At 55.6% G+C, this 21,392-nt stretch overlaps 10 protein-coding genes across 10 annotated transcripts; 5 read left to right on the plus strand and 5 right to left on the minus strand.

Moving 5' to 3' along the window:
- Positions 1 to 42: 42 nt before the first annotated feature.
- On the minus strand, positions 43 to 1,672 carry BU26DRAFT_25170 (ICE2-domain-containing protein). The gene is made up of 3 exons (XM_033821140.1): positions 1,046 to 1,672; positions 807 to 998; positions 43 to 757 (listed from the first exon to the last, which is right to left on the minus strand). Exons 1-3 carry the CDS (start codon positions 1,562 to 1,564, stop codon positions 134 to 136), a joined length of 1,335 nt encoding a protein of 444 aa, XP_033691589.1. The 5' UTR covers positions 1,565 to 1,672; the 3' UTR covers positions 43 to 133.
- A 763-nt stretch (positions 1,673 to 2,435) lies between these two features.
- Positions 2,436 to 3,552, plus strand: BU26DRAFT_526938 (putative UPF0160 protein C27H6.8; the record flags this gene model as incomplete). Its single annotated transcript, XM_033830734.1, has 2 exons — positions 2,436 to 2,497; positions 2,547 to 3,552. 2 exons carry the CDS (start codon positions 2,436 to 2,438, stop codon positions 3,550 to 3,552), a joined length of 1,068 nt encoding a protein of 355 aa, XP_033691590.1.
- An 854-nt stretch (positions 3,553 to 4,406) lies between these two features.
- BU26DRAFT_25143 (uncharacterized protein) lies at positions 4,407 to 5,962 on the minus strand. The gene has a single exon (XM_033821136.1). It carries the CDS (start codon positions 5,666 to 5,668, stop codon positions 4,793 to 4,795), a length of 876 nt encoding a protein of 291 aa, XP_033691591.1. The 5' UTR covers positions 5,669 to 5,962; the 3' UTR covers positions 4,407 to 4,792.
- Positions 5,963 to 7,072: 1,110 nt separating this feature from the next.
- BU26DRAFT_25252 (endosulphine family protein) lies at positions 7,073 to 7,822 on the minus strand. Its single transcript, XM_033821156.1, has 3 exons — positions 7,698 to 7,822; positions 7,508 to 7,591; positions 7,073 to 7,453 (listed from the first exon to the last, which is right to left on the minus strand). Exons 1-3 carry the CDS (start codon positions 7,731 to 7,733, stop codon positions 7,163 to 7,165), a joined length of 411 nt encoding a protein of 136 aa, XP_033691592.1. The 5' UTR covers positions 7,734 to 7,822; the 3' UTR covers positions 7,073 to 7,162.
- An 856-nt stretch (positions 7,823 to 8,678) lies between these two features.
- Positions 8,679 to 9,920, plus strand: BU26DRAFT_25243 (DUF431-domain-containing protein). The gene is made up of 5 exons (XM_033821151.1): positions 8,679 to 9,190; positions 9,255 to 9,272; positions 9,338 to 9,448; positions 9,507 to 9,625; positions 9,694 to 9,920. The coding sequence occupies exons 1-5, from the start codon at positions 8,860 to 8,862 to the stop codon at positions 9,748 to 9,750; spliced, it is 636 nt and encodes a 211-aa protein (XP_033691593.1). The 5' UTR covers positions 8,679 to 8,859; the 3' UTR covers positions 9,751 to 9,920.
- Positions 9,921 to 10,637: 717 nt separating this feature from the next.
- BU26DRAFT_25239 (pheromone-processing carboxypeptidase kex1) lies at positions 10,638 to 13,057 on the plus strand. Its single transcript, XM_033821150.1, has 3 exons — positions 10,638 to 10,992; positions 11,042 to 11,402; positions 11,455 to 13,057. Exons 1-3 carry the CDS (start codon positions 10,829 to 10,831, stop codon positions 12,862 to 12,864), a joined length of 1,935 nt encoding a protein of 644 aa, XP_033691594.1. The 5' UTR covers positions 10,638 to 10,828; the 3' UTR covers positions 12,865 to 13,057.
- A 271-nt stretch (positions 13,058 to 13,328) lies between these two features.
- BU26DRAFT_415647 (recombination protein Rad52) lies at positions 13,329 to 15,172 on the plus strand (the record flags this gene model as incomplete). Its single annotated transcript, XM_033823124.1, has 4 exons — positions 13,329 to 13,583; positions 13,636 to 13,722; positions 13,772 to 14,444; positions 14,646 to 15,172. Coding segments are annotated over 4 exons (1,542 nt in total), but the record flags the coding sequence as incomplete, so codon positions are not given.
- A 332-nt stretch (positions 15,173 to 15,504) lies between these two features.
- Positions 15,505 to 17,478, minus strand: BU26DRAFT_472939 (WD40 repeat-like protein). Its single transcript, XM_033825452.1, has 3 exons — positions 16,937 to 17,478; positions 16,302 to 16,780; positions 15,505 to 16,241 (listed from the first exon to the last, which is right to left on the minus strand). The coding sequence occupies exons 1-3, from the start codon at positions 17,192 to 17,194 to the stop codon at positions 15,878 to 15,880; spliced, it is 1,101 nt and encodes a 366-aa protein (XP_033691596.1). The 5' UTR covers positions 17,195 to 17,478; the 3' UTR covers positions 15,505 to 15,877.
- Positions 17,479 to 18,308: 830 nt separating this feature from the next.
- On the minus strand, positions 18,309 to 19,467 carry BU26DRAFT_513400 (guanylate kinase). Its single transcript, XM_033827612.1, has 2 exons — positions 18,816 to 19,467; positions 18,309 to 18,751 (listed from the first exon to the last, which is right to left on the minus strand). Exons 1-2 carry the CDS (start codon positions 19,404 to 19,406, stop codon positions 18,485 to 18,487), a joined length of 858 nt encoding a protein of 285 aa, XP_033691597.1. The 5' UTR covers positions 19,407 to 19,467; the 3' UTR covers positions 18,309 to 18,484.
- A 79-nt stretch (positions 19,468 to 19,546) lies between these two features.
- BU26DRAFT_445482 (WD40 repeat-like protein) lies at positions 19,547 to 21,220 on the plus strand. The gene is made up of 5 exons (XM_033824588.1): positions 19,547 to 19,654; positions 19,710 to 20,010; positions 20,091 to 20,260; positions 20,311 to 20,591; positions 20,653 to 21,220. Exons 1-5 carry the CDS (start codon positions 19,652 to 19,654, stop codon positions 20,831 to 20,833), a joined length of 936 nt encoding a protein of 311 aa, XP_033691598.1. The 5' UTR covers positions 19,547 to 19,651; the 3' UTR covers positions 20,834 to 21,220.
- Positions 21,221 to 21,392: the final 172 nt, after the last annotated feature.

Genomic DNA, 21,392 nt, shown 5'->3' on the forward strand with positions numbered 1-21,392 from the left:
CAAAAGAAAAGAGCCAATGAATAACACAGGGCTCACGAACATACAGACCAGCCCTTTCCCTCTAGTCTAGTCTCAGTCAGGGGGGCTGTTCTTCCCTCTCTTGTTCCTCCCCTCGTTGGGCTCAGAGCTTTGCTCAATCGCTCTTCCAGTGACTGGTCAACCGCCCATCGTCATCCTCTTTCGATATCTTAAGCTCGATGGCATAGATGGCCATCGTGACGGCGAGGTTGATCCACCGCCAAAAATTCCCTCCCGTGTCGCCGCCTTGGTTCTTCCACCACTCGCCTTGTACGGCGCTTCCAGCATCGCCACCATTTCCGCTTGCGAAATGCTGCATCAACAGACTTGTGTAGACTGCTATTAGGATGCTAGGGCTGAACCACGTTAGGAACCCTAGCACCTTAGTTGTCTCGTCATCATCATCGAGACTTGGTTCTTGGGATAGCCCTCGCGCGCCGCTCTCCTTTACTGCGGGAATGATGCGAGCCGCCGCGTACATGACGAAGACGCGGTAGGCAAGAGATATTATTACGCTCGGGGTTACAGTCATGACGGCTCCGACCATGAGGTTGAAAGCAGTGTGCGTAATTGTTGGAAGCGACCCGAGGGCATGCAGGAGGGTGGTGTAGGAGGCCATTATTATCGGAGGAAGGGGCGGCAATGCTGGCTCGGAAGGCATGTCGGCGGCGGCAGCGGAGCCTGGCGATGGCTGATAATCGGTGAAGATCTGGTAGATGCACAGAGTAACGTAGGCAAACTGGGACTCTCGTTAGCCTGACGCTCGACGGGCGAAATGAGGAGCATACGAGTAGTGATGATTCCACCGGGTTGCCTCGTCCGCTAACAATGCCCCATGCACAGAGGAATATGGCTGTTGTGATGGCTACGCCGATGAGGATGGCGTCCACGTTGCTGATCTCGGGGAAGGTGGTTATCCGCCAGAGGAAGTAGACAGAGGTCGAGATGACGGATGCCGAGCCGATGAGGAGTCCGATCTGCTATGCCATTAGCCCCGAGCCGATCTCAAAGCCAGCAGGACTCTTACCATCCAGCTATCGCCCCGCTCTCTGTTCACAAGCCATCGCGTAATCTGGCCCGCAGCCTGGATGACTAACAGACTGCAGAAGCCCTCTCCGACCTGGAAGACGGGGGTGCTGTATCTTAGCAACTTGTCCCAGCTCCCGATTGTCGCCGTCTCCAACAGCCCGTTGACGCCAAATATCCACTCATACACACTCGTATCCTGCGCCCTCTTCCCGCCAAACGTCCGCTCCACCCAACCGGAGCTGTTGTCCGAGTCGATGGAAAATTTATTCAGGCTCCATATCAGCAGCGTGGATATCATCAGCCACTGTGTCCAGGCGAACAGCTTGCACAATGACCATCTAAATCTGGAGTCGTCGGGCGTTGCTAAGCGGAGGGCCGAGTAGACGAAGTAATAGGTGCTGAGAGACAGCGAGAAGGCGAGCCCGCATGTCCGGCCGCCGATGTCGAATGCTAAGGGTATCGTGAATATTATAGCGCCCAGGAAGACTGTCGAGGAGAGCACCCTGGTGAGCCACATCTGCCCACGCCGTCCTCGCCAAGCTCGTGCGTCGACGAGCTCGGTCTCTGACGTGCGTTGCGGCTGGATGGAGGTGCAAGAGGCGCGTAGGACGCGCAGGCTGCGCGGCGGGGGACGACGACGGTCAGCTGCGGCGCGGGGAGGGGTCGTCGGGCGGCGGCGGACGTGGTGGAGTTTGTCGAGGCGGGTGTGCCGCGTCTCGCTATTCTGGCGTCGATGCTTGGCGGGACCACCTTATCTTCACGTGCAAACGGCGCCGTGCGTGGTGGAGCTCGAGCTCGGGCGGGGAGAAGGAGGATAGACTGCGGGAGGTCAGATATGGCAGACGGTGTGCCAGGACGGCCGAGGATGCAGGCGGAGAAGGGGTGCAGGCAGCGGCGGCGGCCTCAGTCTTCGCGACCAGGCACGACCAACTCATTGGCTCTTGATGTCGCGTGCGAGCGGCCAGGATGATTGGAGATCCCGCAGCGCCGGGCCAGGGGCGGGCAGCGGGCCTGGGGGAGGTACTCACCGCGTCCGCCTCTCAGTGCCAACGGGAGCGCAAGGCAGGTCCAGCAGCTGCTCGGACTGCAGCGAGGGGACGGAAAGGACAAGTTTCTGATGTCAAGCGGAGAGGTGCTCTCGCCGCGGTGCCGAAATTGTCAACGGGCTTGCCTGAAATTGCGTAGCGCCCGCCGAGGAAACGGCCCGCCAGATCCATCATCCGCCAAGCACCTTGACCTCACTTTTATATGCAGCCGCCGTTCCAGAACACCCCGAGCAGTGAATGTGTGGCCCGAGAACCAGCTTTGGCCGACTTGCTAGAAGCCTCAAGACTGTGCCAACGCGCTCCGTTCCGCTCCGCCGCCTTCAGCCCTCTCATCTGCGGACCATGGCCACCGAGAACCCCGCGAAGAAGCTCAAAATGGACGGGCCTCTAATAGGGACGCATAGGCAGGTCCTCTGCGCTGGCTGAGTTCCGTCAAGCTAACAGGCACCCCAGCGGCCACTTCCACGCCGACGAAGCCCTCGCGGTCTCCATGCTCCGCCTCTTGCCCACGTACGCGAACTCAGCCCTCGTCCGCACCCGCGACCCCGCCGTGCTCGAAACCTGCCACACCGTCGTCGACGTCGGAGCGGTACACGACGATGCGCTCAAACGGTATGACCACCACCAGCGGGAATTCACAGCCACGTTTCCCGGCCACAGCACCAAGCTATCCTCCGCCGGTCTCGTATATATGCGCTTTGGCAGGGACATCATTGCGGCCGTGACAGGGCTTGCTCCTGGCCCCGACCTTGACATCCTTTACGAGAAAATATATACCGACTTCATCGAGGCATTCGATGCGAACGACAACGGCGTCGATGTCTATCCGGGCACGCAACTTCAGGCCGCTGGTCTCGCGAAGAGGTTCGAGGACCGTGGATTCAGCATCGCCAGTGTTGTCAACCGCTACAACTACACCAACTCCAAGGCCGATGATTCCGGAAAGAGCAAGGAGGAGAAGCAGGCCGAGGAAGACGCGCGCTTCGCCAAGGCATCCGCGTTTGTGGGCGAGCAGTTCCTGCTCGAATTGACAGACCGCGCGAACTGGTGGCTCCCTGCTCGTCATGTTGTCAAGAAAGCATACGACGAGCGTCTGCAGTACGACCCTCAAGGCCGCATTCTAGTCCTCCCGGAAGGCATGCCGTGGTCTGATCACCTCTACACGCTCGAGAAAGAGTCTCCCATCCCGGAGGGTGTTGCGCCGGAAGTCCTCTACGTCCTGTTCCCCGAAAATACCGAGCCCGGCAGCAAGTGGCGTATCCGCGCCGTTAGCAAAGAGAACGGCGGCTTCCAGAACCGAAAGGACCTTCCCGACCCATGGAAAGGGGTTCGCGAATCTCAGCTCGACGAAGTCACCGGTATCCCCGGTGGTGTCTTCGTGCATGCTTCCGGATTCATCGCCGGGAACAGGACTTTCGATGGCGCGCTCGCGATGGCGAAGAAGGCTGTAGAGTTCTAGGCCTCATTTCACCGTAATTGGGCAAACCAGGGGGGGATGATGCGCATTCGGGGACAGCTATGATATGATCAAAAGCTGTCTGATACACCAGCACAAGCATGACTCGGCGTTTTAGAGCATGATAAAAGTTATGATACCATGAAGACTATGGTTGGATTTCTCTACGGGAAAATAATAGATGGGTACCATCAAATCGATGGTTTGGTTCTCGTCCTCTCCTTCGCGTAAGCCACGTGTTCTCGCTTCACACCTTTCATCCCCGTTTTGGTTTCTCTTCTCGAGATCTCTACGTTGCAAGGCATGCTCGGTGACATCCACATCTTCCCCTTGTTCGACTTCTTTTGCGTGCTCTAACTCCGCGTAGCTAGACAGTCCGTCCCCACATGCAACGGGTCGCGGCAACCAGTCTGTTCCATGAATGCAATTTCCCACATCATGGCCTCCAATATTGACCCCGCCATCTGTCATTCCTCTCCCTTGGATTCACCACCAAACCACCAAACCACCCTCACGCACACCTCTTTACCTCAACCACCTTCTCGCCTCACCACGTGCAGACCAACCCTCCACTCTCCCCTTTCATCACCATCACAAACAAGCCTCCAAGCCCAGTCCTTCAAAGCCTTATAAAAAAGCTTCTTAGGCTCCTCCACATTCGCCGCATGCGCAATCTCTATCACCGCTCGCACAGCTTCCAAGCGCTCTCTTAGCAGCTCTATCAGCACGTCGGTTACTCCCCTCTCGCCAGGTCATTTTTTACATCCGATAGCTCATGCGGGAATCTATAATATCCTCTCCATTAAGTCGCCAGCGGCAAAGTAGTCGACGAAACAAAACAAAGAGTAGCCCGAGGAACTGGGCTATGTTTCGTGTGTATGGCACTGTTGGCGTATGATTAGGATGGGAGCGGTGTTCATGGAAATTGATAAGCCTCATCCTCTTTCGCTGTTGCTCGATGTGTGCGGGGGAGGATGTAGCTGTACGGACTGTTATTTTGAAAAGAGAAGCGGTATATTTAGGGGTGATGACTAAGCATTGTAAACCGACCTGACCTAGCGAAGTTACAAGACAAGGCACCTTACGCGCGATTTGAAGCTCGCCTGTACTGCAGCGCAGACACTTGGCAGCCGAAGGCGTAGACCCGGCAGAACCCAGAGGGTAAAGGCACCTAGGTTATTCCTTCTCGTCGAACTTCCCGATTTGCTCATCAAGCAGGCTCCGCATTCGCCTCCCGGATAAGCTAGCCTCCGACTCTCCTCTCAGCCACCACCACCCTCTCACAAACGATCAGCCCAGGAGCAAACCTAGAAACCTCCTTCCGCACCATCAGAACCCCCGTATCAAGCCGTACATCATCTCCCCCAACAAGATCCTTCGCATAGCGTGCAGCCACATCCACCATCTCCTCCAGAATGCTCTCCATTTCCCGGCCCCCAGCATTCCTACTCGCGTAAACCAGCCGCAGCCGCACGGAAGCTTTCCTGCAGCGACCGTACAGCGCCTCCATCTTAGGCGAGCCGCGAGGCCGTCCTAGCGTACGGTCGTAGTCCCAGAACAGTTGCAAATGTATGTTGCGTACGTCCAGCGTGGCCAGGGACTCCGCGAACAGACCGGAATCGTGGGATGTTTGAAGCACACCCTCGGACCGTTTACCATCCAGCACCATGCAGATATCCCAAGCAACCTTCCTTATACGCCCGCTCATCAGCAGCGTGTGCTTCTTATCGTGCACCTTCTGCGGTGCTGGTGGGCCCCAGCTTACGTTCAGGCACCTAGGTACTCCGTAGCGGAACTGCGGTCCGAAGATGCGAGTGCGTGAGAAAGCTTGCATTGCCTCGTCGAGGATGAGTTTGCTCGTGCGGATCCATTTGGGTAGGCCGATGGCGAAGTCCTCGCCATTCTTGGGAGCGGCTACGCTCCATATGCCTCGATACTGGAAGACGATGCCGACATTTCCCCATGCGTGCTCGTAGATCTCGTCTCTGAGCTCGCGGGGGAGGAGGTAGAAGGGCGATGTAGTGTTGTGTTCCTCGGCGTTCTGGGAGCGCGTGAGGCGCTGGCGTTTGGTGAGGCAGATTTCGTTGCCGTCGTATTTTCTCTTGCTTCGGAGAAGCATGGTTGGGTGGAGGCGTTCGAGGTTGTGGGTGTGTAGGTTGTGGTGGGGAAGCTTGAAGGGAGGTGGTTTTCTTTCTGTCTGGGGTTTTGCTTAGTGCTTCGCCTTACTGTTGGGACTCGGTTGACACATAGTTCCAACTTCCCTACCATACGGGTCTTAACATACGTATCCATCCTTGGAACAAGATATTTCCAACCCCGTTTAAGCGCCCAGGCTAATGCCTTTACACGTGAAAGGGACAGGAGCCATTCCAAATTAGGAAGTAGCAGTGAAATAGGTTCTCTATGGGCAGTCGGCGGCAGACAAGGATCGATTAAGCAGGTCAAAATTGTCTTGTCACAATTAAATGCGGAAACGTATTTCATCGATACGTACGAATGCTGTGCTCCGTGCTTATAATTTGCTTTCGGCCATCACAGCTTTTTCTCCTATCTCTCGTCGCCGCCTCACCTCAAGAGCGACGTCAAAGCCTATGCGGAAAATGCGTGTGCGGGGAAATATGACAGATTTCATCATCCTCTTTGAGAAATCTGTGCAATCTGTCTCCTAACAACAGGCGCAGGCCGGCCGTTTTGCATAACTGTTAACCATCATCCGCAGTGCGTGGGATAGGGTGCGCAATGGAGGGAGGAGCTGGACGATCGGCGACGAACGACGTGGTGCTGGCAGGGGTGGTTGCCAGTTCCATCTGGAGTGTGTCATTGACGGGCTTATCAAGCGGGCACCACGGTTGTTTAAGTAGATATCGCCAGAACATGCAGAGCAGTAGTGTGTGCTTTGGTGGAAGCCGTCCGATGTCGTATAGACTCTGTGATGCCGCAATATCAGTTTCGGAGTGGAGAGAGGGACTCAAGTGGCAACCTTGGAAGGTAGCCCTTTGGTGTGGGGATATCAAGAAGGTGCGATTTACTAGGACGGTTGGGAGCCTTGCAAAGCTGGAAGGCTACCGCGTGTACGTTACGATAGAACGAAGGTGCTATCGGAAAGCAAGGAATGAACGGCCCTTGGAGGGCTACCTAAGCTGGAGAAGTATAAGCTGACAGCTAGTGGACGAGGTGTGGATGAACCGTAAACGGACATTCTGTTCTGTATAGCTAGCAGCTTTCGCACTCTCCCTTCACGATTCAAGGCCGTATCAATCCATCTGATACAACCCAACTGCCGCCGTCTCAAATAGACTATACACGAAGTGAAACTCGTCATCCTGTGTCCTGACGGACCATGTGACATGTAACCAAAGAGATAATGGCCGGTTCGGCGTATGAGTTAAACAACCTGACGAAAGGAAACCCAAGGAGACAAGCGGACGTGTCATCTAGACACACTTAATATTGACCGAGAACGCCGGACCTGGCCCCGTAGCCCGTGTAATCCAAGGAAAATCGACCGTGGTGGCAGACGCCAACAGCCACATTTTGGACGCAGCCTCCGAATTAAGCTGGACAAATTCGATGACGGAGAAAACAACGCATGTGAGACAGGGCTCCACAGCGCCTATGCCTTCGCCGACTCGTCGTCTTGCTCCTCCTTCTCGATATCTTCGGCGGACGTTTCTCGATTCAGGCTCGTTTCGCGGTGCAGGAACGTGTGCTCCTTGACTGGGCTGCCGCCGCCATGGCCCTTGTCCTGGCCGTTCTGCTGCCTGTTATCGTTATACGATGGCGGAGCGATGTGCGGGATCTTCTCGGGCACCGGGTGCTCGCGGCCGATTTGGGTGACGCCGATATCTGAGGCTTTGCCGGCTTTGGAGAGAGCGTAGTCGCCGCTGTCGAAGTACTTGCGCTCCTGCGGGGTAGGCAGTTAGCAAGGAGCCAGCGAATACATGGCCGGCCAGCGTACCTTGAGCTTGTTCTGCAGCAGGTCCTTCTTGTTGGGCAGCTTCCCGTAGAGGCGGAAGAGGCGTGCCTCGTCCGGGGACAGTTTCTGTGTCATTATGTCAGAGCTCGTTGTTCCTAGTGCACTGCGCGGCGCTGCGAGATAGCAGCCCACATGGCAAAATGCCTGCGCAAGGGGAGCGCCGTTGACGTACGCTGATGTCCACCTTGTTCTGCTGGTGCGGGTTCATTGTTGCGGATGCGGATGGTCGGTAGGCAGCGGAATGCAAATGACGTGGGCGGACAGAGGGGGTTGTTGTGTGCGAGGAGGTGGGAAATGTGCTGTGTTTATTCTTTGCCCTGCGGTCGCCAGGGAGAGTGTTCAGGGTCGCAGCTCGTTAAAAGTTCCGACGTCGTTGGCTCGCGTTGACTACGGGGAGCAGGGACAAGGACAGGGTGAATAATGTTTCGCCGTCGCTCCGGCACCCAACGCTGAGCAGCGCGCGATTGGGCGTCGACTGGTTTGGGCGAGTGCTTCTGCTGCCGTCTGCCAACTCAGACCGTCAGCGCCGCCGCGACTCTTATGTATGTCTCTTGTTGCGGGGGGGCGGTTGCGAAGAGGACGTCGACAGGGACCCCTCCTGCTGCGATAAGATGCGCCGCGGTTCCGACTGTTCGGGACTGGTCGCAGTGCAATATGCCAGTATGCGCGGCGTCGACGCCTATGGGCTGGTGCAGGGCTGGGGATATGCGCAGCGCAGAGCCTGTGTAGCCTGGAGAGCGCTGGTGGTGTGCGTGTGGTGTGGTCTGGCTCCGCGTGAGTGGTGCTGTATGGGAGGCGGGTGCTGGAGAGACAGAGGAGGGGTAATTGCAGCAGATATGTAGCAGAGACACAGTGTGGGCCGACGCCAGCTACTACCACGCTATTGCTTATTCTGCTTGATAATTCACCCAGAGACGCACGTACACAGTGCGCAGGGAGCTCGACAAGTTCGATGGTCGTCAACTCTGCCATTCGGGGGCACGGTGCAACTGCTCTACAACGTCACGCGTCCTAGCCAGTGGGCTATTGGGCTCGCGATCGCCAGGGCCGCATCAAATCCCACGGCCCTGCTTCTTGTCCTGTCAATTGCATTCATTGCACTCCCGTCACATGCCCTGCAGCTATCAACCAGGAACTGCCACACGGACAAGCCGGGAGTGGACTTCCTGCAAGCGACCACCATCACGCCCAACGGCGACCCAGGAAGGGAATCGCAAAAGGTTCGAAAAAGTGCCGTCGGCCTGTGATTGGCCAATTCATCCTGCAGCGTGCAGCTGACTCCCACCCCAAGAAAAGGCACGCCGGCTCTGCATTCCGCCAATTCCTTCTCAGAAATGGCCGACCCTAATCGCTCGTCGGGCAAGGCCTTTGTGGTCGAGCACTTGGATCCGGAGCTGGAAGAGTGGTCGTCGCTCGAATACGCTACCATTGCCGCAGAGTGCCATGCTGCGGGTTCGCAGTTTTTGCTCTCCTCAGTGCCTCCCTCCTTGAAGCTCCCGGTAAATCTGCAGCAGGCCAAGGGCTTGAACGTCGAGACGAGGGGCATCGAGGAAATCTACGCCGACAAGAAAGATAAGGTCTGTTTGCTGGACCCTGCAGCATCCAAAGACCTGAGCCCAGAAGATGGTGACACCTTTGACATCTTCCTATTCGGCGGCATTCTCGGTACGTGTGCCGTTTGGCCCTTCTCCAATGGCATGTGCCTTGGACAAGACTGACTTCGAGATAGGAGACGATCCGCCCAGAGGTGTGTGCTACCGCTTTGGGGACGTACAACGCGGCCATATGTCGGCTGACATGCACCCATCGTAGATCGGACATCGGAGCTGCGCAAGAAGGGTTATCAAGGACGCCGGTTGGGGCCCGTTCAGATGACGACTGATACTGCAGTGCGAGTCACCAGGATGGTTGTCCAGGACAGAAGTAAGGCGACAGTGTCGAATTGACAAGATCAACCGAATTTGGTGCTGACGGCGAGCAGTGCCGGTCGAAAAGATCCCTTACCTCGATCATCCCGAGCTCAAGATCAACAAGCACGAAAGCACGCAGATGCCGTTTCGTTATGTGATGGGCGAAGATGGGCGACCCATTATGCCAGAAGTAAGTGCCTAAAATGCCGCGATGACGCAGCGTTTCAGCGAGAGTAATATACTTATCTGAACGGGCAGGGGATGGTCGAGCTGATCGTAAGGGACTCAGAAAAGGGCCTTGGAGACTTGTTATAGGGTCTATAATCGCTCGTCTCCGTTGCAAAGGTAGGCCTCAAGGGGAAGCGAGCAATGCCGTCCGAATGGATTCTGCGCCACTGTGGCACGCAGTCTTCTACGAGATGGTGAATGATGCCCTTTCGGGTAGGTCCCTGAGTTTGCATGCTGCATTTGGCAATAAGGAATTCCAACCGGTGAGGGAAATTGGAGCCATGGATGGTAGTCCTGGCGGAGCAGCATCGATGAAAGCAAGCGTGCAGCTCAGCTTTACAAAGGGCGGCCTTTTGATGGGTCCGGATGAAGTTCAGGATAGCTCTTTAGAGGACCCACGGTAGCCGTCAACCGGCGTTCACAACGTCAAAAGACCGACGTGACAATCCTATCGACATCGCGGTGATGGAGGAATACGCATGGTGTGATTGGTGGTGGACAGATCTCTTGGCCGATGGCGGCTCGTGGGTTATCCCCTGAGGATCCGCGCATAAGCATGCCTTGAAGTCCTGAAGATCTAGGTTGACACAGGCTTGAAGCAGGCCGTAACGCCCCAACAGTGTCAGAGCGACGCAGCCATGGCATGTTCGAGGGCAGGAGGTGAATTCGAGACGCGGAGGTTCGCCGAGCCGAAAGCAGGCGGGGCTGCCTGATTGGCCCGTGGCGTCTGATCCATCCGTGGGTCTGGTCCACGGAGCATCTGGACAAAGCTCGCGAAAGCATTCACAGCATTTCTCACAAGTCGCAATACCGGTAACCACAAGTCCCCTTAAATCGGCGTATGTGTTGACGCCGAGCCCGCTTCAGAGCGTCCCTTTTTTGTTCCCGTGGAATCCTCCGCGTGCCAGTCGGCCTTCTGCATCCCTGTCCGCGACTCGTCAGCAGCCACTGCCACCTAACCCTTTCGCCGACCCTCAAGTATCCTGCGAAGTATCCAACGCGACACGTCTCCCAGCGCCTACTGCCTCGCTGCGTCGAGCCGCACCCCTCGCTTGCACCATACGCCGCACCGTTCGCTTTTTAAAGAAGCGCGAATCTCCCATGAGATAGCGAGCAGCACTCCGATCCTTCCTCGGCTCTCCTTCAGCCCTATATTTCCTTCACAATGCTCTTCACATCTGCGCCGTCCCGATGGCGGACGGCTCTCCTGGGCGGCTTGCTAGCCTCGCTGTCCTGGCTGCCGGGCAGCGCTGCAGACAAAAGCCAGGCCGATTACTTTATACACGAGCTGCCAGGAGCGCCAGAGCCGCTCCTGAAGATGCACGCTGGGTAAGTTCTATTTTGGGAACATAGAGTCGGGTCTAACACTAGGGAACAGACACATCGAGGTTGACGCGGAGCACAACGGAAACCTGTTCTTCTGGCACTATGAGAACCGCCACATCGCGAATAGGCAACGGACCGTCATATGGCTAAACGGCGGCCCCGGATGCAGCAGCATGGACGGTGCGTTGATGGAGATCGGGCCGTACAGAGTGAGAGAGGGCGGCAAGCTGGAATACAACAACGGCTCCTGGGACGAGTTCGCCAACCTGCTCTTCGTGGATCAGCCAGTCGGAACGGGGTTCAGCTACGTGAACACCGACAGCTACATCAGCGAACTCGACCAGATGACGAATCAGTTCCTGGTTTTCCTGGAGAAGTGGTTTGCACTGTTTCCGGAGTACGAGCACGACGATGTGAGTCGGTCCTAGAAATCTTCCGGAAGGAATAGTATCTGACGCGGCGCAGCTATATATCGCAGGTGAATCGTACGCCGGCCAGCACATTCCCTATATTGCCCGAGGCATCCTCAACCGAAACAAAGACGCCTCCAAGCAGCCCTGGGCGCTAAAGGGCATCCTCATCGGCAATGGCTGGATTTCGCCCGTCGACCAGTACCTCGCATACCTTCCCTACGCTTACCAAATGGGTCTTCTGCAAGCAGACACGGACGGCGCGAAACGCGTTGAAAAACAGCAGGCTAACTGCGTACAATCGTTGAACAACGGTGCGAAGGACCACGTTGACACTTCCGAATGCGAGGCCATCATGGTCTCGATTCTGGAAGAAACAAAAGATAGGAGAGCGGATCGGAATCAGCAGTGCGTCAACATGTACGATATCCGCCTTCGAGACGACTCTTCATGCGGAATGAACTGGCCCCCGGACCTAACGACCGTCACTCCTTATCTGCACCGCCAGGATGTGATCAAGGCCCTACACATCAATTCCGACAAGAAGACTGGCTGGACCGAATGCAACGGAGCAGTCTCCTCTCACTTCCGTGCCCGCAACAGCCCGCCTACCATCACCTTCCTTCCCGAGCTTCTCGCTCAGATTCCCGTCGTTCTGTTCTCCGGTGACCAGGACTTGATTTGTAACCACCTCGGAACCGAGGCTTTGATTGACAACATGAGCTGGAATGGAGGGAAAGGCTTCGAACTTTCGCCTGGTGTCTGGGCTCCTCGGCGCGATTGGACTTTCGAGGGCGAGCCGGCCGGTACTTATCAGGAAGCTAGGAACCTAACCTACGTCGTCTTCTACAACTCCAGCCACATGGTCCCTTTTGATTACCCGAGGCGCACTCGGGATATGCTTGATCGGTTCATGGGCGTTGACATCAGCGCAATCGGCGGCGACCCCTCCGACAGCCGGATTGATGGCGAGAAGGGCCCGCTTGTGAGTGTCGGAGGACATCCGAACTCTACGAAGGCGGAAGAAGACAAGACGAAGGAACTGAAAGAGGCTGAATGGAAGGCTTACTACCGCTCAGGAGAGGTTGCGCTCGTCGTCGTCGTCATCGTTGCCGGCCTTTGGGGTTTCCTCATCTGGAGAGATCGTCGAAGGCGAGCTGGGTACAAGGGCGTGGATGGTGAGGAGGGCCGGGAGTCGCTGATCTTGGGAATGGGGCTCGACAACTTCAGGACCAGGAGCGGCCGGAGAAGGGACCTCGAAGCCGCCGATTTCGATGAGAGGGAACTGGATGATTTGGAGGACGGGTCGCGGCGGCCTTTGAACGGCCACACTCATGGTAAATTGGGTGAGAAAGAGAGGCTGCCACAGAATGACTCTACGTTTAGCTTGGGAGGTGCTAGCAGCGATGGGGAGGGCAGCGGAAGCGAAAGGGATAGGAGAATGGCGGCGAGGGAGAAGTCGTGAGATTGATTGCACTATTGATACTCTTTCCTACTGTTCGGATACCTTGGGTAAAAACGCACCGTCGGTTCTGAATATTCAAGACGGGGCAGCATTTTTCGGGCGTTCGGGCTTGGACCATTTTTGGGGACACCGTCACTTTGTATACGTGATTTTAGGTCCGTAAAGATTAATGTCCGTGAAGCTTGTTGGACTACCTGAAGTGTTTTTATTGCCTAAGATTGATGCTTGTTGAAGGGTGTCCAGACGGCAAGTGGGGAGTGGGTCACGTGAACAGGCTGCCTCGGCGCGTGTTTGCCTGTTCGTTCCAAGCGCGTCATCAGCCACCGGCCTTCAACTTCTATCCAAGAACATCCTAATGCCCACCACGCGCTGACGCCGCGACAATGCCTGCGTAAGTAAACCCTAGCAGCACATTCTCCACGCAGCATATTTATACTGTAACTCTCTCGAAACTAACGCTGTACAGCCCCGGCGACCAGTACGGCGACATCAAGAATCCCTTCGTACCACGCGTCGTCAATCAGTTCACAGCGCAAGAAATTGCCACATTACAGAGTCGGCTGAATAGACAGCTCGGGCCGGAGTATATATCGCAACGACCGGGGAATGGAGGGGGTAGGGTGGCATATTTGGAGGGGAATAAGGCGATAGCGCTTGCGAATGAGGTGTTTGGATTCAACGGCTGGTCGAGCTCGCTCGGGCAGGTGCAGGTCGACTTTGTATGTTGTTTGGTTGCGAATGGCCAGAGTGCGCAGGGGCTGATACATTCAGGTCGACGAACACCCCCAGGGTGGAAAAGTCAGTCTCGGGCTTTCGATCAATGTGCGGATTACTCTGAAGGACGGCACATACCATGAGGTAGACGCTTTGCGCCTCTCGCTCAAGCTACATTCTGACGCTTTTGCAGGACATCGGGTATGGATCAGCTGCTAACAACAAGGACAAAGCAAGTGCGTTCGAGAAGGCCAAGAAAGAAGCAGCAACAGACGGACTCAAACGTGCATTACGCACATTTGGCAACGTTCTGGGCAATTGTCTATATGACAAAGAGTATCTCAAGAAGGTCCAGGCAATGAAGGTGAAGCCTGTCAAATTCCAGGAGAACAACCTATACAGGCATCCGGATTTCGCACCACAACCAAAGGAAGAGGATGCACTCATAAAAATGGAGCCGCATCGGACGCCAGTGAAGCCGAACCAGGCTCTAAGGACACGCACGGAACATCTTAGCCGGGAAATATCAGGAGAGTTCGATGATGAATATGATGGGAACTTTTTCGACGGGGTTGAGATCACTGAGCATCACACCGACGAGTTCACATTTGAGACGGTCTCTGCCGCGGAAGAGGTAGCGCCGAAGGCTCTGGAAGCCTCAAAGCCAGCGAACGCACCGAACGGAGCCGGATCGAGTCGCCCAGCAGCCGTCGCGGATGGCGGTCCTCCCCGCCAATCTAATCCTCGAATGCAGACCACGCCTGCCATGCGGAGCCAGGATGGGACACGGCAGCAGCCTCATCCGCAGCAGCCTCCGCAGAATCAGGGACCAGGAAGACCACCAATGCAGCCGCCCAATTCAAGGGGTCCGCAAACGCCGATCCAACAGCAGAGTAGCACGAGACCGGACATGACCAGACCACGAATGCCACAACCAACAGTAGATATCCATGCCGCTCCTAAACCGCAAAATGCGCCGCAACAGCCGTCCCACCTGCAGCAGAACCAACCGTCCCGAACGCCTCCACTACCTCAACCGCATAATCAGGTACAACAGCCCAAACCAGGGACTACGACACCGACCGCAATCCCTCCACCAAACCACCGACCGCCTGTTGGTTTTGTAACCTCCCGCGCCGCCGAACTAGTGCAAAACTCCGACTCCGCTACCTCCTTCACGCACCTCCCAGCCTTCAATCCACATGCCGACTCTCCAGTACCAAAAGAGCAGCGCACCCCTGGTGTAGACCACACGCGCAGCATCCCCATCAAGCGACAAGAAGTCGGTGCGCTGCCGCCCCCAGCCCCTCAACTTGGAGGCTTTAACCGGCCAGGTGGTGGTGCGGGGAGAGGGAACATGAACTTTGTAAATCCGCAGCAGGACATGAATAGGCGGATTGGCATGCCTGGTGCGAATGGAATGAGTCCGGGTCTGAACAGAGGCGCGTACAAACCGCCAATGAAGAGGCCGCCGTTACAGGATGTGAGCAATCAGGCCGGGAACCTGAAGCAAGAAGGGGAGCCGGAGGCGAAGAGACAGAGGGTTGATGCGCCGGGAAGTGAAAATGCTGGTGCAGGTGTGGTGGGTTCATGAAGGCCCTAAGAAGAGCTACAGGTGTTTTGAACCATGACGAAAATGGAGTGCGTAAGGGAAGGCGTTCATCAGGTTGACAAGGCATAAATGGCGTTCTGGGTGTTAGATGAGTGGGCTCTATACCAATGAGCGTGACCATTTTTGGGTCTCCTCTCTTTGAAGGCATTGAGAGCGAGTAAAGCAGGCATCTATTTCAATGCCTATTGATAACAAGAGCTCAATCTTCATAACAGTGTATAGCTCCTCCCTAAGGCGGTCAGCAGGCAAGTAACACGCTCTCTACTAGGTCCTACGCGTTAGAGACTTCGGTAGTCATAAGAAGACAAGCTGGCAAGAAAACGCGAACATTCTGCAACAGCAAGTCTTCATTCCATCCTTTTGATTTAGCTATGGAAGCCCGAGCCCGTAGGCCTTCAATATCTTTACCTCCGTCCAAAACTGAAGCAGGCATCACCCGTACGCCGAGAAATCCCTACCCGTCACCCGCTAATGCTCATTTGATGAAAGAAAAGAAACATCCAAGCCTTCCGTACTGCCGTCCCGCTGGTTAAAACTAATCCGTTGTTCTGGCCGATTCTGAGGAACTTTAGGAAGGTTTGACCGGAAGTGGCGCCTTCACTAGAGTGCTCGTCGGAACAGTGCGCACACCCCCTTTGGAGAGAACAAGAAAGGTCAGCAAGATAGATCGTTCCCTTTATTCAGGGTTTACCTCTTCTTACTACCGGGCCTAGGCTTGCACTCATCTCCGATCACCGGGTGCAATTTGAGCTTGATCGGGTACTGAGGTGTATTCGCGGCGTACCCCTTACTCCAGTCGTAGCTGACGGCGTACGCGAAGATATTGCCGTCCTTGTTGAAGCCGGTGGCGGTGATGCTGCCACCGACTTCGGGGTAGCCTTTCAGACGGTGCTTGGCGTCCTTGTCCCAGAAGTGGAAAGTGCCGTCGGAGCCGGCGGTGCTGAAGGTGCCATGCTGTGGGTGGAAGGAGATCGCGTTGACGGAGTAGACTTTTGCGACGTCGCGCGCGGTGGGGTCTTGTTGGCGGTGGCATTTGAAGGAGAAGTTGAGGCTGCGGGAGGCGTTAGCTTTGAGCTCTGAAAAGCTGCCTTTGGGAGCTTTAAGAACTTACCTGGTGTCCTTGTCCTCCACGTACTGAATCGCACATCGGCCCTCGATCGATCCGACTGCGAAACCCGTCGCGTCCGTAAAGCAGCTGACGACCCTCGTCTGCCACTTAAGCGGACTCGTAATGGTCTTGTAGATCTCCCCGGGCTTGTTCAAGTTCACAATATGAATGTGTCGGTCCGCTGTCGCAACAACGAGCAACTGGTCCTTGACGTCCATGGAGTATACACGTTCCTGGCATTGCAGCGAGCCGATCGGTTCTGTGCTGGTTGATAGGTCCCAGTATTTGACCAGCTTGTCCCAGGATCCAGTTACAATAATATCTTTACCGCCGGTCTGGAACCAGCGCAGGGACTTGAGACCTTGTTCATGGGCCTTTTCGATGACGCCTGTTGGCTTGACGTCGCCGCCACTGCCTGCTTGGCGGAGATCCAGGAAGTAGAGCCTGCCCTTAGTGTCGCCGGCTGCTATGCGTGTGCCGTCCTGCATATTCTGTTAGTGATTGTACGAATCTACCTGTCGAGGACGTTGAGGAGTGAATTCGTGCAACTGTGCTTCATGCCATCTTGTGCTCCCGACTTTTGCAGACAAAAAGATATAGGGTCACTCTGCCTGAAGGGCTTCGCATGGTTTACTTACCCTTGACCAACCGACACACAAGAGCGCATCCTGGCATTGCAGAAGCCACTTGCCCGTCGCGCCGCTATTGTTCACCTCGTAGATATACACCTTCGAATTCCAGGAGCTGACTGCGAGGAAGTCGTTCGTGGGCGAGAACATGAGATCTGAGATGCTATCGTCCGGAAGCTGGTTCTGCGGGACTTCGACATCCTTGCTCGTGTCGCCGGTTGTGGAAGTCGTCGAGGACGGGGCCGCGCCGCCGAAGAGGGTCGCCATGTTGCAGTTGTGGAGGAGAGACGAAGACCTGGTGTTCTTCGGGGGCTTTTCGTCGGCTGAAGCACGGTGGCGGTCGTGGAGGCTCGGTCGGTCGTTGGTGTTGGTATTAGAGCTTTGCGCAAACTGCGGTGGTAGCCCTGGTAGTGAGAAGTATGCGCGCGTGTTTAGCAGTCGTGTGGGGTGGTGAAGTGCCCGAGCGAAGGATTAGAGGAATGGAGCGCGACAAAGAAAGAAAAGCGCCGACCACCACTCTTTATGTCTTTCACCCAGCGCGTGAAAGAAGATGTCCCGTTCTTGCCAAGGCCGCAAGCTCTCCAAGGCACCGATGCAAGGCACCAGCCCACTTTCCGCCTAGCGCTGCCTAGCTCCGGAGAAACTGCTTCTCCGACGCGTCCCCAGAATAAATTTCTTAGGCCGGTCTGCGACTTTCGGTCCTTCAACGTTCCCTCGCTCGAAGAATCGCAACGAAGCACACGCACAGAGTGCCGCAATGGTATCTCTTCCCATGCTTTGGGAGAAAGTCCCCGGACATCGGGTCCTCGTGACCCGCACCTTCAGCAACGAACCGCCATAGAAGCGCGGCCTCCCCACGCTACAACCGCCTTCTTCCCCCCATTTCCGTTTGCACTCTTTCTTTTATTCGTGTTTCTAAGGTCGTGAGTGGAGGGGCTGGCACCTGGACGATGATACGAGTCCGCTGGTTTCCGAAACCCGCGTGCTGAAGGCGTGAGCAAGAAGGAGGAGGGGTGGGGTGAGCGATCGGTGGCAGTGGGAGAGGGTTTTCTCGTCCAGTTTGTGGTTATGCGATTGCCCGGTCCGTTCTTTCTCAGGTATATGAGAGGCACGGTGGGTAACTCAATGGGGCTTATTCTTGAGGCGAGGGACGTTCAACAATTTTCATGGGTCTGAGGACAGCTACCGTCTGGTTCTTGTCCTTCGCGGCTAGGATTGTTAGGTAGGCTGCTCCGCTGCTTGGTCGAACAAGCCAGACTCAAAAGCCATCGTTCAGGTGATGAGATTACAGAAATAGAGTCAAGCACGGAGGCCACCTGAATCCCAATGGGCAGGGTGGTCACTGGCGAATAATTTCTACGACGGTATCTGATGAACAGCATGGCTTAGATAGCTTTCGGGAAATTCAAGAAGCTTTCTGGAGCTTATATGTTTTTACCGCCATTGTGACGTATATCTTCTGTTCTATGTCGTGGTATCTTCCTTCTAATGTTTCCGTGTTTTTCGTTGTCGTGACCTACCAGCGCTTGGGAATAGCTTAAGAGTTGCTGCTCTCCCCTAAGCATTTTTGCCTATAATGAACTCCCGCACCTCCTGATACGCCTTATCCAAATCATCGTTGACAACGATCTTGTCATGTGGGGCCTCGGGACTCTTCGCAAACTCCATCTCTACCTTAGACTGCTTCAGCCTCTTCTGGATCGCTTCCTCCTTGTCCGATGCCCTTCCTCTCAGTCTCTGCTCCAGGACTTCCTCTGAGGGTGGCGACAGGAAGAGGAATCGCGGTCGTGGAAAGGTTGGATGCATCGCTACCTGTTTGACGCCCTAGTGCAAGGTAAGCACGACGTGAATAAAGTGAGAAGGATAATGATGCTCGAGGCTTGCGTACCTCCATCTCGATATCCAGTATACATATCCTCCCCTGCTCCGCAATATCCTCCACCGCCTTAATACTTGTGCCATAGTGGTTCCCTCCAAATTGTGCATGCTCAATAAACCCGTTCTGATCGACCAGATCCAGAAACTCCTCCTTCGTCACGAAGTGGTATTCGCGGCCGTGCTTCTCGCTGGCACGGGGTGACCGTGTGGTGTGCGAGATGGAGAAGCCGAATTTGTCGGGGAACTCTTCGAACAGTCGCTTGAGGATGGTGCTCTTACCGGCGCCCGATGGCCCTGAGATGACGATGGGTCGGTTGGTCTCGATGGCATGGGTGTCCACGGTGCCTGTGGCGGGGGGAGGGGGTGCCATTGTGAGGGCGGAGAGGGCGAAGCACCGGGCAGTGGAGGAGAGGCGGAGGGAGCGAAGGAGAGTGCTGGAGGCTCCCTTATGTGTTTGGCCGAGAGGTGCGGACGGCAGGGCGAGAGTGCGAGTGTGAGTCGTGGGGCTATGACTGTGCGCTCGGCAGGCGCCTAGACCGAGCAATTGTCGACTCAGAGACTGCTGGAGGGGTGCTGAGCTTTGTGGAAGAGTCAATGGCATGGATAGAACAGTAGAAGATTGCGCGGGAGGGGTGCGGTGTGATTGGCGGTGAGGGGAAATGGTCTGGCAGTGTTTTGGCGGGGCTCGAAGTGGGCTGGTGACATCGCGTTTTCGCGTAGCTTTGACCTCAACTCAAGCTTCAAGCTTCTACCTCTTCAATTTCCTTGCTCCATGGCTCCATAGTAAGGCTGCAACTGCTTCTTCGCCGAATAAGCCTACGAGGAGGACGCAATAGGTCGCTCAGCATGGTACTGGCTCCCTCGCCCTAATTCCACTCGAATTCAGCGTTGACCACCCCCACAGTCGAAGCAATATCTCACCCTTCACACTATCGACGACGCCCACCCCTCCGATATCTTCGCTCTCGCACCCACGCCAAGCCAAGTTCTCTCCGCCAGTGGCTCCAGTTCGATTCGCATCTACGACACTACATCGCCTGACTTTCCTCTCGTCCAAACGCTGGAAGGCGTGCATCCGCTCGGCATACACCACCTAGTAACCGCGAAGGAAGCGAGACGCGCTGCGAGCGTAGGCTTTGAGGGCAAAGTCAAGATATGGACTCAGACAGAGGAAGGCGAGTGGAAGCAGCATGGGGAGATAAGCGGTAGGTACGCCGAACATTTCGATCGTCCTTGGAGAAGAAAAGGCGGATATACATATATGCAGGAGGCTAACGTGGGGCAGACCAGGTGAAAGCGGGCGATATCTGGGCAGTAGCTCTTAGTGCGGATGGAAATTACCTCGCCAGCAGCAGCATCAACGGGAAGGTGCATGTCTGGAGCGTGAGCGAAGATGGCATGCCCAAGATCAGGGAGTACGAGACGAAAGGCAGCTTCGGGTTGTGTGTGGGTCTGGTGTGTCTCTCCTCATGACGCTGCAGATATAGCGCTAACTAGTACGACAGAGCCAGGACGGACGCTTCACAGCATCCGGACATGAAAACGGTTCGGTCTATATCTTCAACAACGACACTGGTCGCCTTGCACACTCCCTTGCCGGTCTCGTTCACCCCGTCCGCAGCGTAGCATTCTCTCCAGCGTCAAAACTCCTTGCCGCGGGCGGTGATGCGAGGATAATAGCACTATACGATGTCAATTCGGGAGAGCAGGTCGCCAACTTCACGGGGCATGGTGGCTGGATACTGTCGCTGGATTGGAGTGATACTGGAGAGTACCTTCTCTCAGGGTATGTTTAGGTCATGAGATGCAGTTGCTCAGTCGAGGACTATCTACTAACTTGCCCCTAGTTCACACGACTCCAAAGCCAAAGTCTGGCGCATCGAGACCCGATCCTGCGTCGCCACTCACTCGCATGGGGACAAGCCCTTGTGGACTGCGAAGTGGCTGCCGAAGAGCACCCGGAGCGAGATGTTTGCGCTCGGTGGAGGAAACAATGCGATTAGCTTCTATCGAGAGGCAGCGGGTTGAGGAGCAAATCGTCCGAGGAAGTTTTGAAGCCGCCCCATGTATCATATATGTGGAGTCCATGATATCGCGTGGATTTAGCGGGAAGAATAGCGGTTGTCGCGATGACAACGACACGATCAGCAAAAAACAGGGGAGGTAGGAGACGTACCTGCTATGGTCCCCCATATCGTGCGATCAAGCATCTACAAAAGATCGATACCGGCTGGTTGGTCAAGCAACTACCACTACGCGCCCTACCACCGCCAAGAAAACAGGAAATAGAATACTTACATCGGAATCAATACCACCATTTCAGATGACCTTGCGCGAGAGAGGAGAGACGCAAGATGCAGAGTATGTCAGTGGATGACCTGAAGGCTCAAAGAAAGAAGAGACAGGTCGTTGTCGGCGCGGTTGCGTCCCACCCCAAACCTTTGTCTTTTGTCAATCCCTATCCTCATCGTTTTATATGCGGACCTTGAGGAGCTGGCTTCGAGCGTCCTGAATTCGCGGCTTCTTTAGCCTCATCGAGCCAATCGACACCTCCAAGCGAGTATGATCCGCATCAAGGAGGTTCGTG

This window comes from Trematosphaeria pertusa (assembly GCF_010094035.1).
Source record: "Trematosphaeria pertusa strain CBS 122368 unplaced genomic scaffold BU26scaffold_1, whole genome shotgun sequence".
NCBI lineage: Eukaryota > Fungi > Ascomycota > Dothideomycetes > Pleosporales > Trematosphaeriaceae > Trematosphaeria > Trematosphaeria pertusa.

What these genes read in the sequence shown, in the direction of transcription:
- BU26DRAFT_25170 (XM_033821140.1), bottom strand. Translation starts at nt 1,564, where the DNA reads ATGTGGCTCACCAGGGTGCTCTCCTCGACAGTCTTCCTGGGCGCTATA. An exon ending in AGCGGGGCGATAGCTGGATG is followed by an intron (nt 999 to 1,045) that starts GTAAGAGTCCTG and finishes CTAATGGCATAG; the next exon opens with CAGATCGGACTCCTCATCGG. An exon ending in CGGTGGAATCATCACTACTC is followed by an intron (nt 758 to 806) that starts GTATGCTCCTCA and finishes CGAGAGTCCCAG; the next exon opens with TTTGCCTACGTTACTCTGTG.
- BU26DRAFT_25143 (XM_033821136.1), bottom strand. Translation starts at nt 5,668, where the DNA reads ATGCTTCTCCGAAGCAAGAGAAAATACGACGGCAACGAAATCTGCCTC.
- BU26DRAFT_25252 (XM_033821156.1), bottom strand. Translation starts at nt 7,733, where the DNA reads ATGAACCCGCACCAGCAGAACAAGGTGGACATCAGC. An exon ending in AGAACAAGGTGGACATCAGC is followed by an intron (nt 7,592 to 7,697) that starts GTACGTCAACGG and finishes ATAATGACACAG; the next exon opens with AAACTGTCCCCGGACGAGGC. An exon ending in TGCTGCAGAACAAGCTCAAG is followed by an intron (nt 7,454 to 7,507) that starts GTACGCTGGCCG and finishes CCTACCCCGCAG; the next exon opens with GAGCGCAAGTACTTCGACAG.
- BU26DRAFT_25243 (XM_033821151.1), top strand. Translation starts at nt 8,860, where the DNA reads ATGGCCGACCCTAATCGCTCGTCGGGCAAGGCCTTTGTGGTCGAGCAC. An exon ending in GATGGTTGTCCAGGACAGAA is followed by an intron (nt 9,449 to 9,506) that starts GTAAGGCGACAG and finishes GACGGCGAGCAG; the next exon opens with TGCCGGTCGAAAAGATCCCT. An exon ending in GGCGACCCATTATGCCAGAA is followed by an intron (nt 9,626 to 9,693) that starts GTAAGTGCCTAA and finishes CTGAACGGGCAG; the next exon opens with GGGATGGTCGAGCTGATCGT.
- BU26DRAFT_25239 (XM_033821150.1), top strand. Translation starts at nt 10,829, where the DNA reads ATGCTCTTCACATCTGCGCCGTCCCGATGGCGGACGGCTCTCCTGGGC. An exon ending in CTCCTGAAGATGCACGCTGG is followed by an intron (nt 10,993 to 11,041) that starts GTAAGTTCTATT and finishes ACTAGGGAACAG; the next exon opens with ACACATCGAGGTTGACGCGG. An exon ending in CGGAGTACGAGCACGACGAT is followed by an intron (nt 11,403 to 11,454) that starts GTGAGTCGGTCC and finishes GACGCGGCGCAG; the next exon opens with CTATATATCGCAGGTGAATC.
- BU26DRAFT_472939 (XM_033825452.1), bottom strand. Translation starts at nt 17,194, where the DNA reads ATGGCGACCCTCTTCGGCGGCGCGGCCCCGTCCTCGACGACTTCCACA. An exon ending in TGTGTGTCGGTTGGTCAAGG is followed by an intron (nt 16,781 to 16,936) that starts GTAAGTAAACCA and finishes CAGAATATGCAG; the next exon opens with GACGGCACACGCATAGCAGC. An exon ending in GTGGAGGACAAGGACACCAG is followed by an intron (nt 16,242 to 16,301) that starts GTAAGTTCTTAA and finishes CGCCTCCCGCAG; the next exon opens with CCTCAACTTCTCCTTCAAAT.
- BU26DRAFT_513400 (XM_033827612.1), bottom strand. Translation starts at nt 19,406, where the DNA reads ATGCCATTGACTCTTCCACAAAGCTCAGCACCCCTCCAGCAGTCTCTG. An exon ending in TACTGGATATCGAGATGGAG is followed by an intron (nt 18,752 to 18,815) that starts GTACGCAAGCCT and finishes ACCTTGCACTAG; the next exon opens with GGCGTCAAACAGGTAGCGAT.
- BU26DRAFT_445482 (XM_033824588.1), top strand. An exon ending in GCAGCATGGGGAGATAAGCG is followed by an intron (nt 20,011 to 20,090) that starts GTAGGTACGCCG and finishes AACGTGGGGCAG; the next exon opens with ACCAGGTGAAAGCGGGCGAT. An exon ending in GGAGAGTACCTTCTCTCAGG is followed by an intron (nt 20,592 to 20,652) that starts GTATGTTTAGGT and finishes ACTTGCCCCTAG; the next exon opens with TTCACACGACTCCAAAGCCA.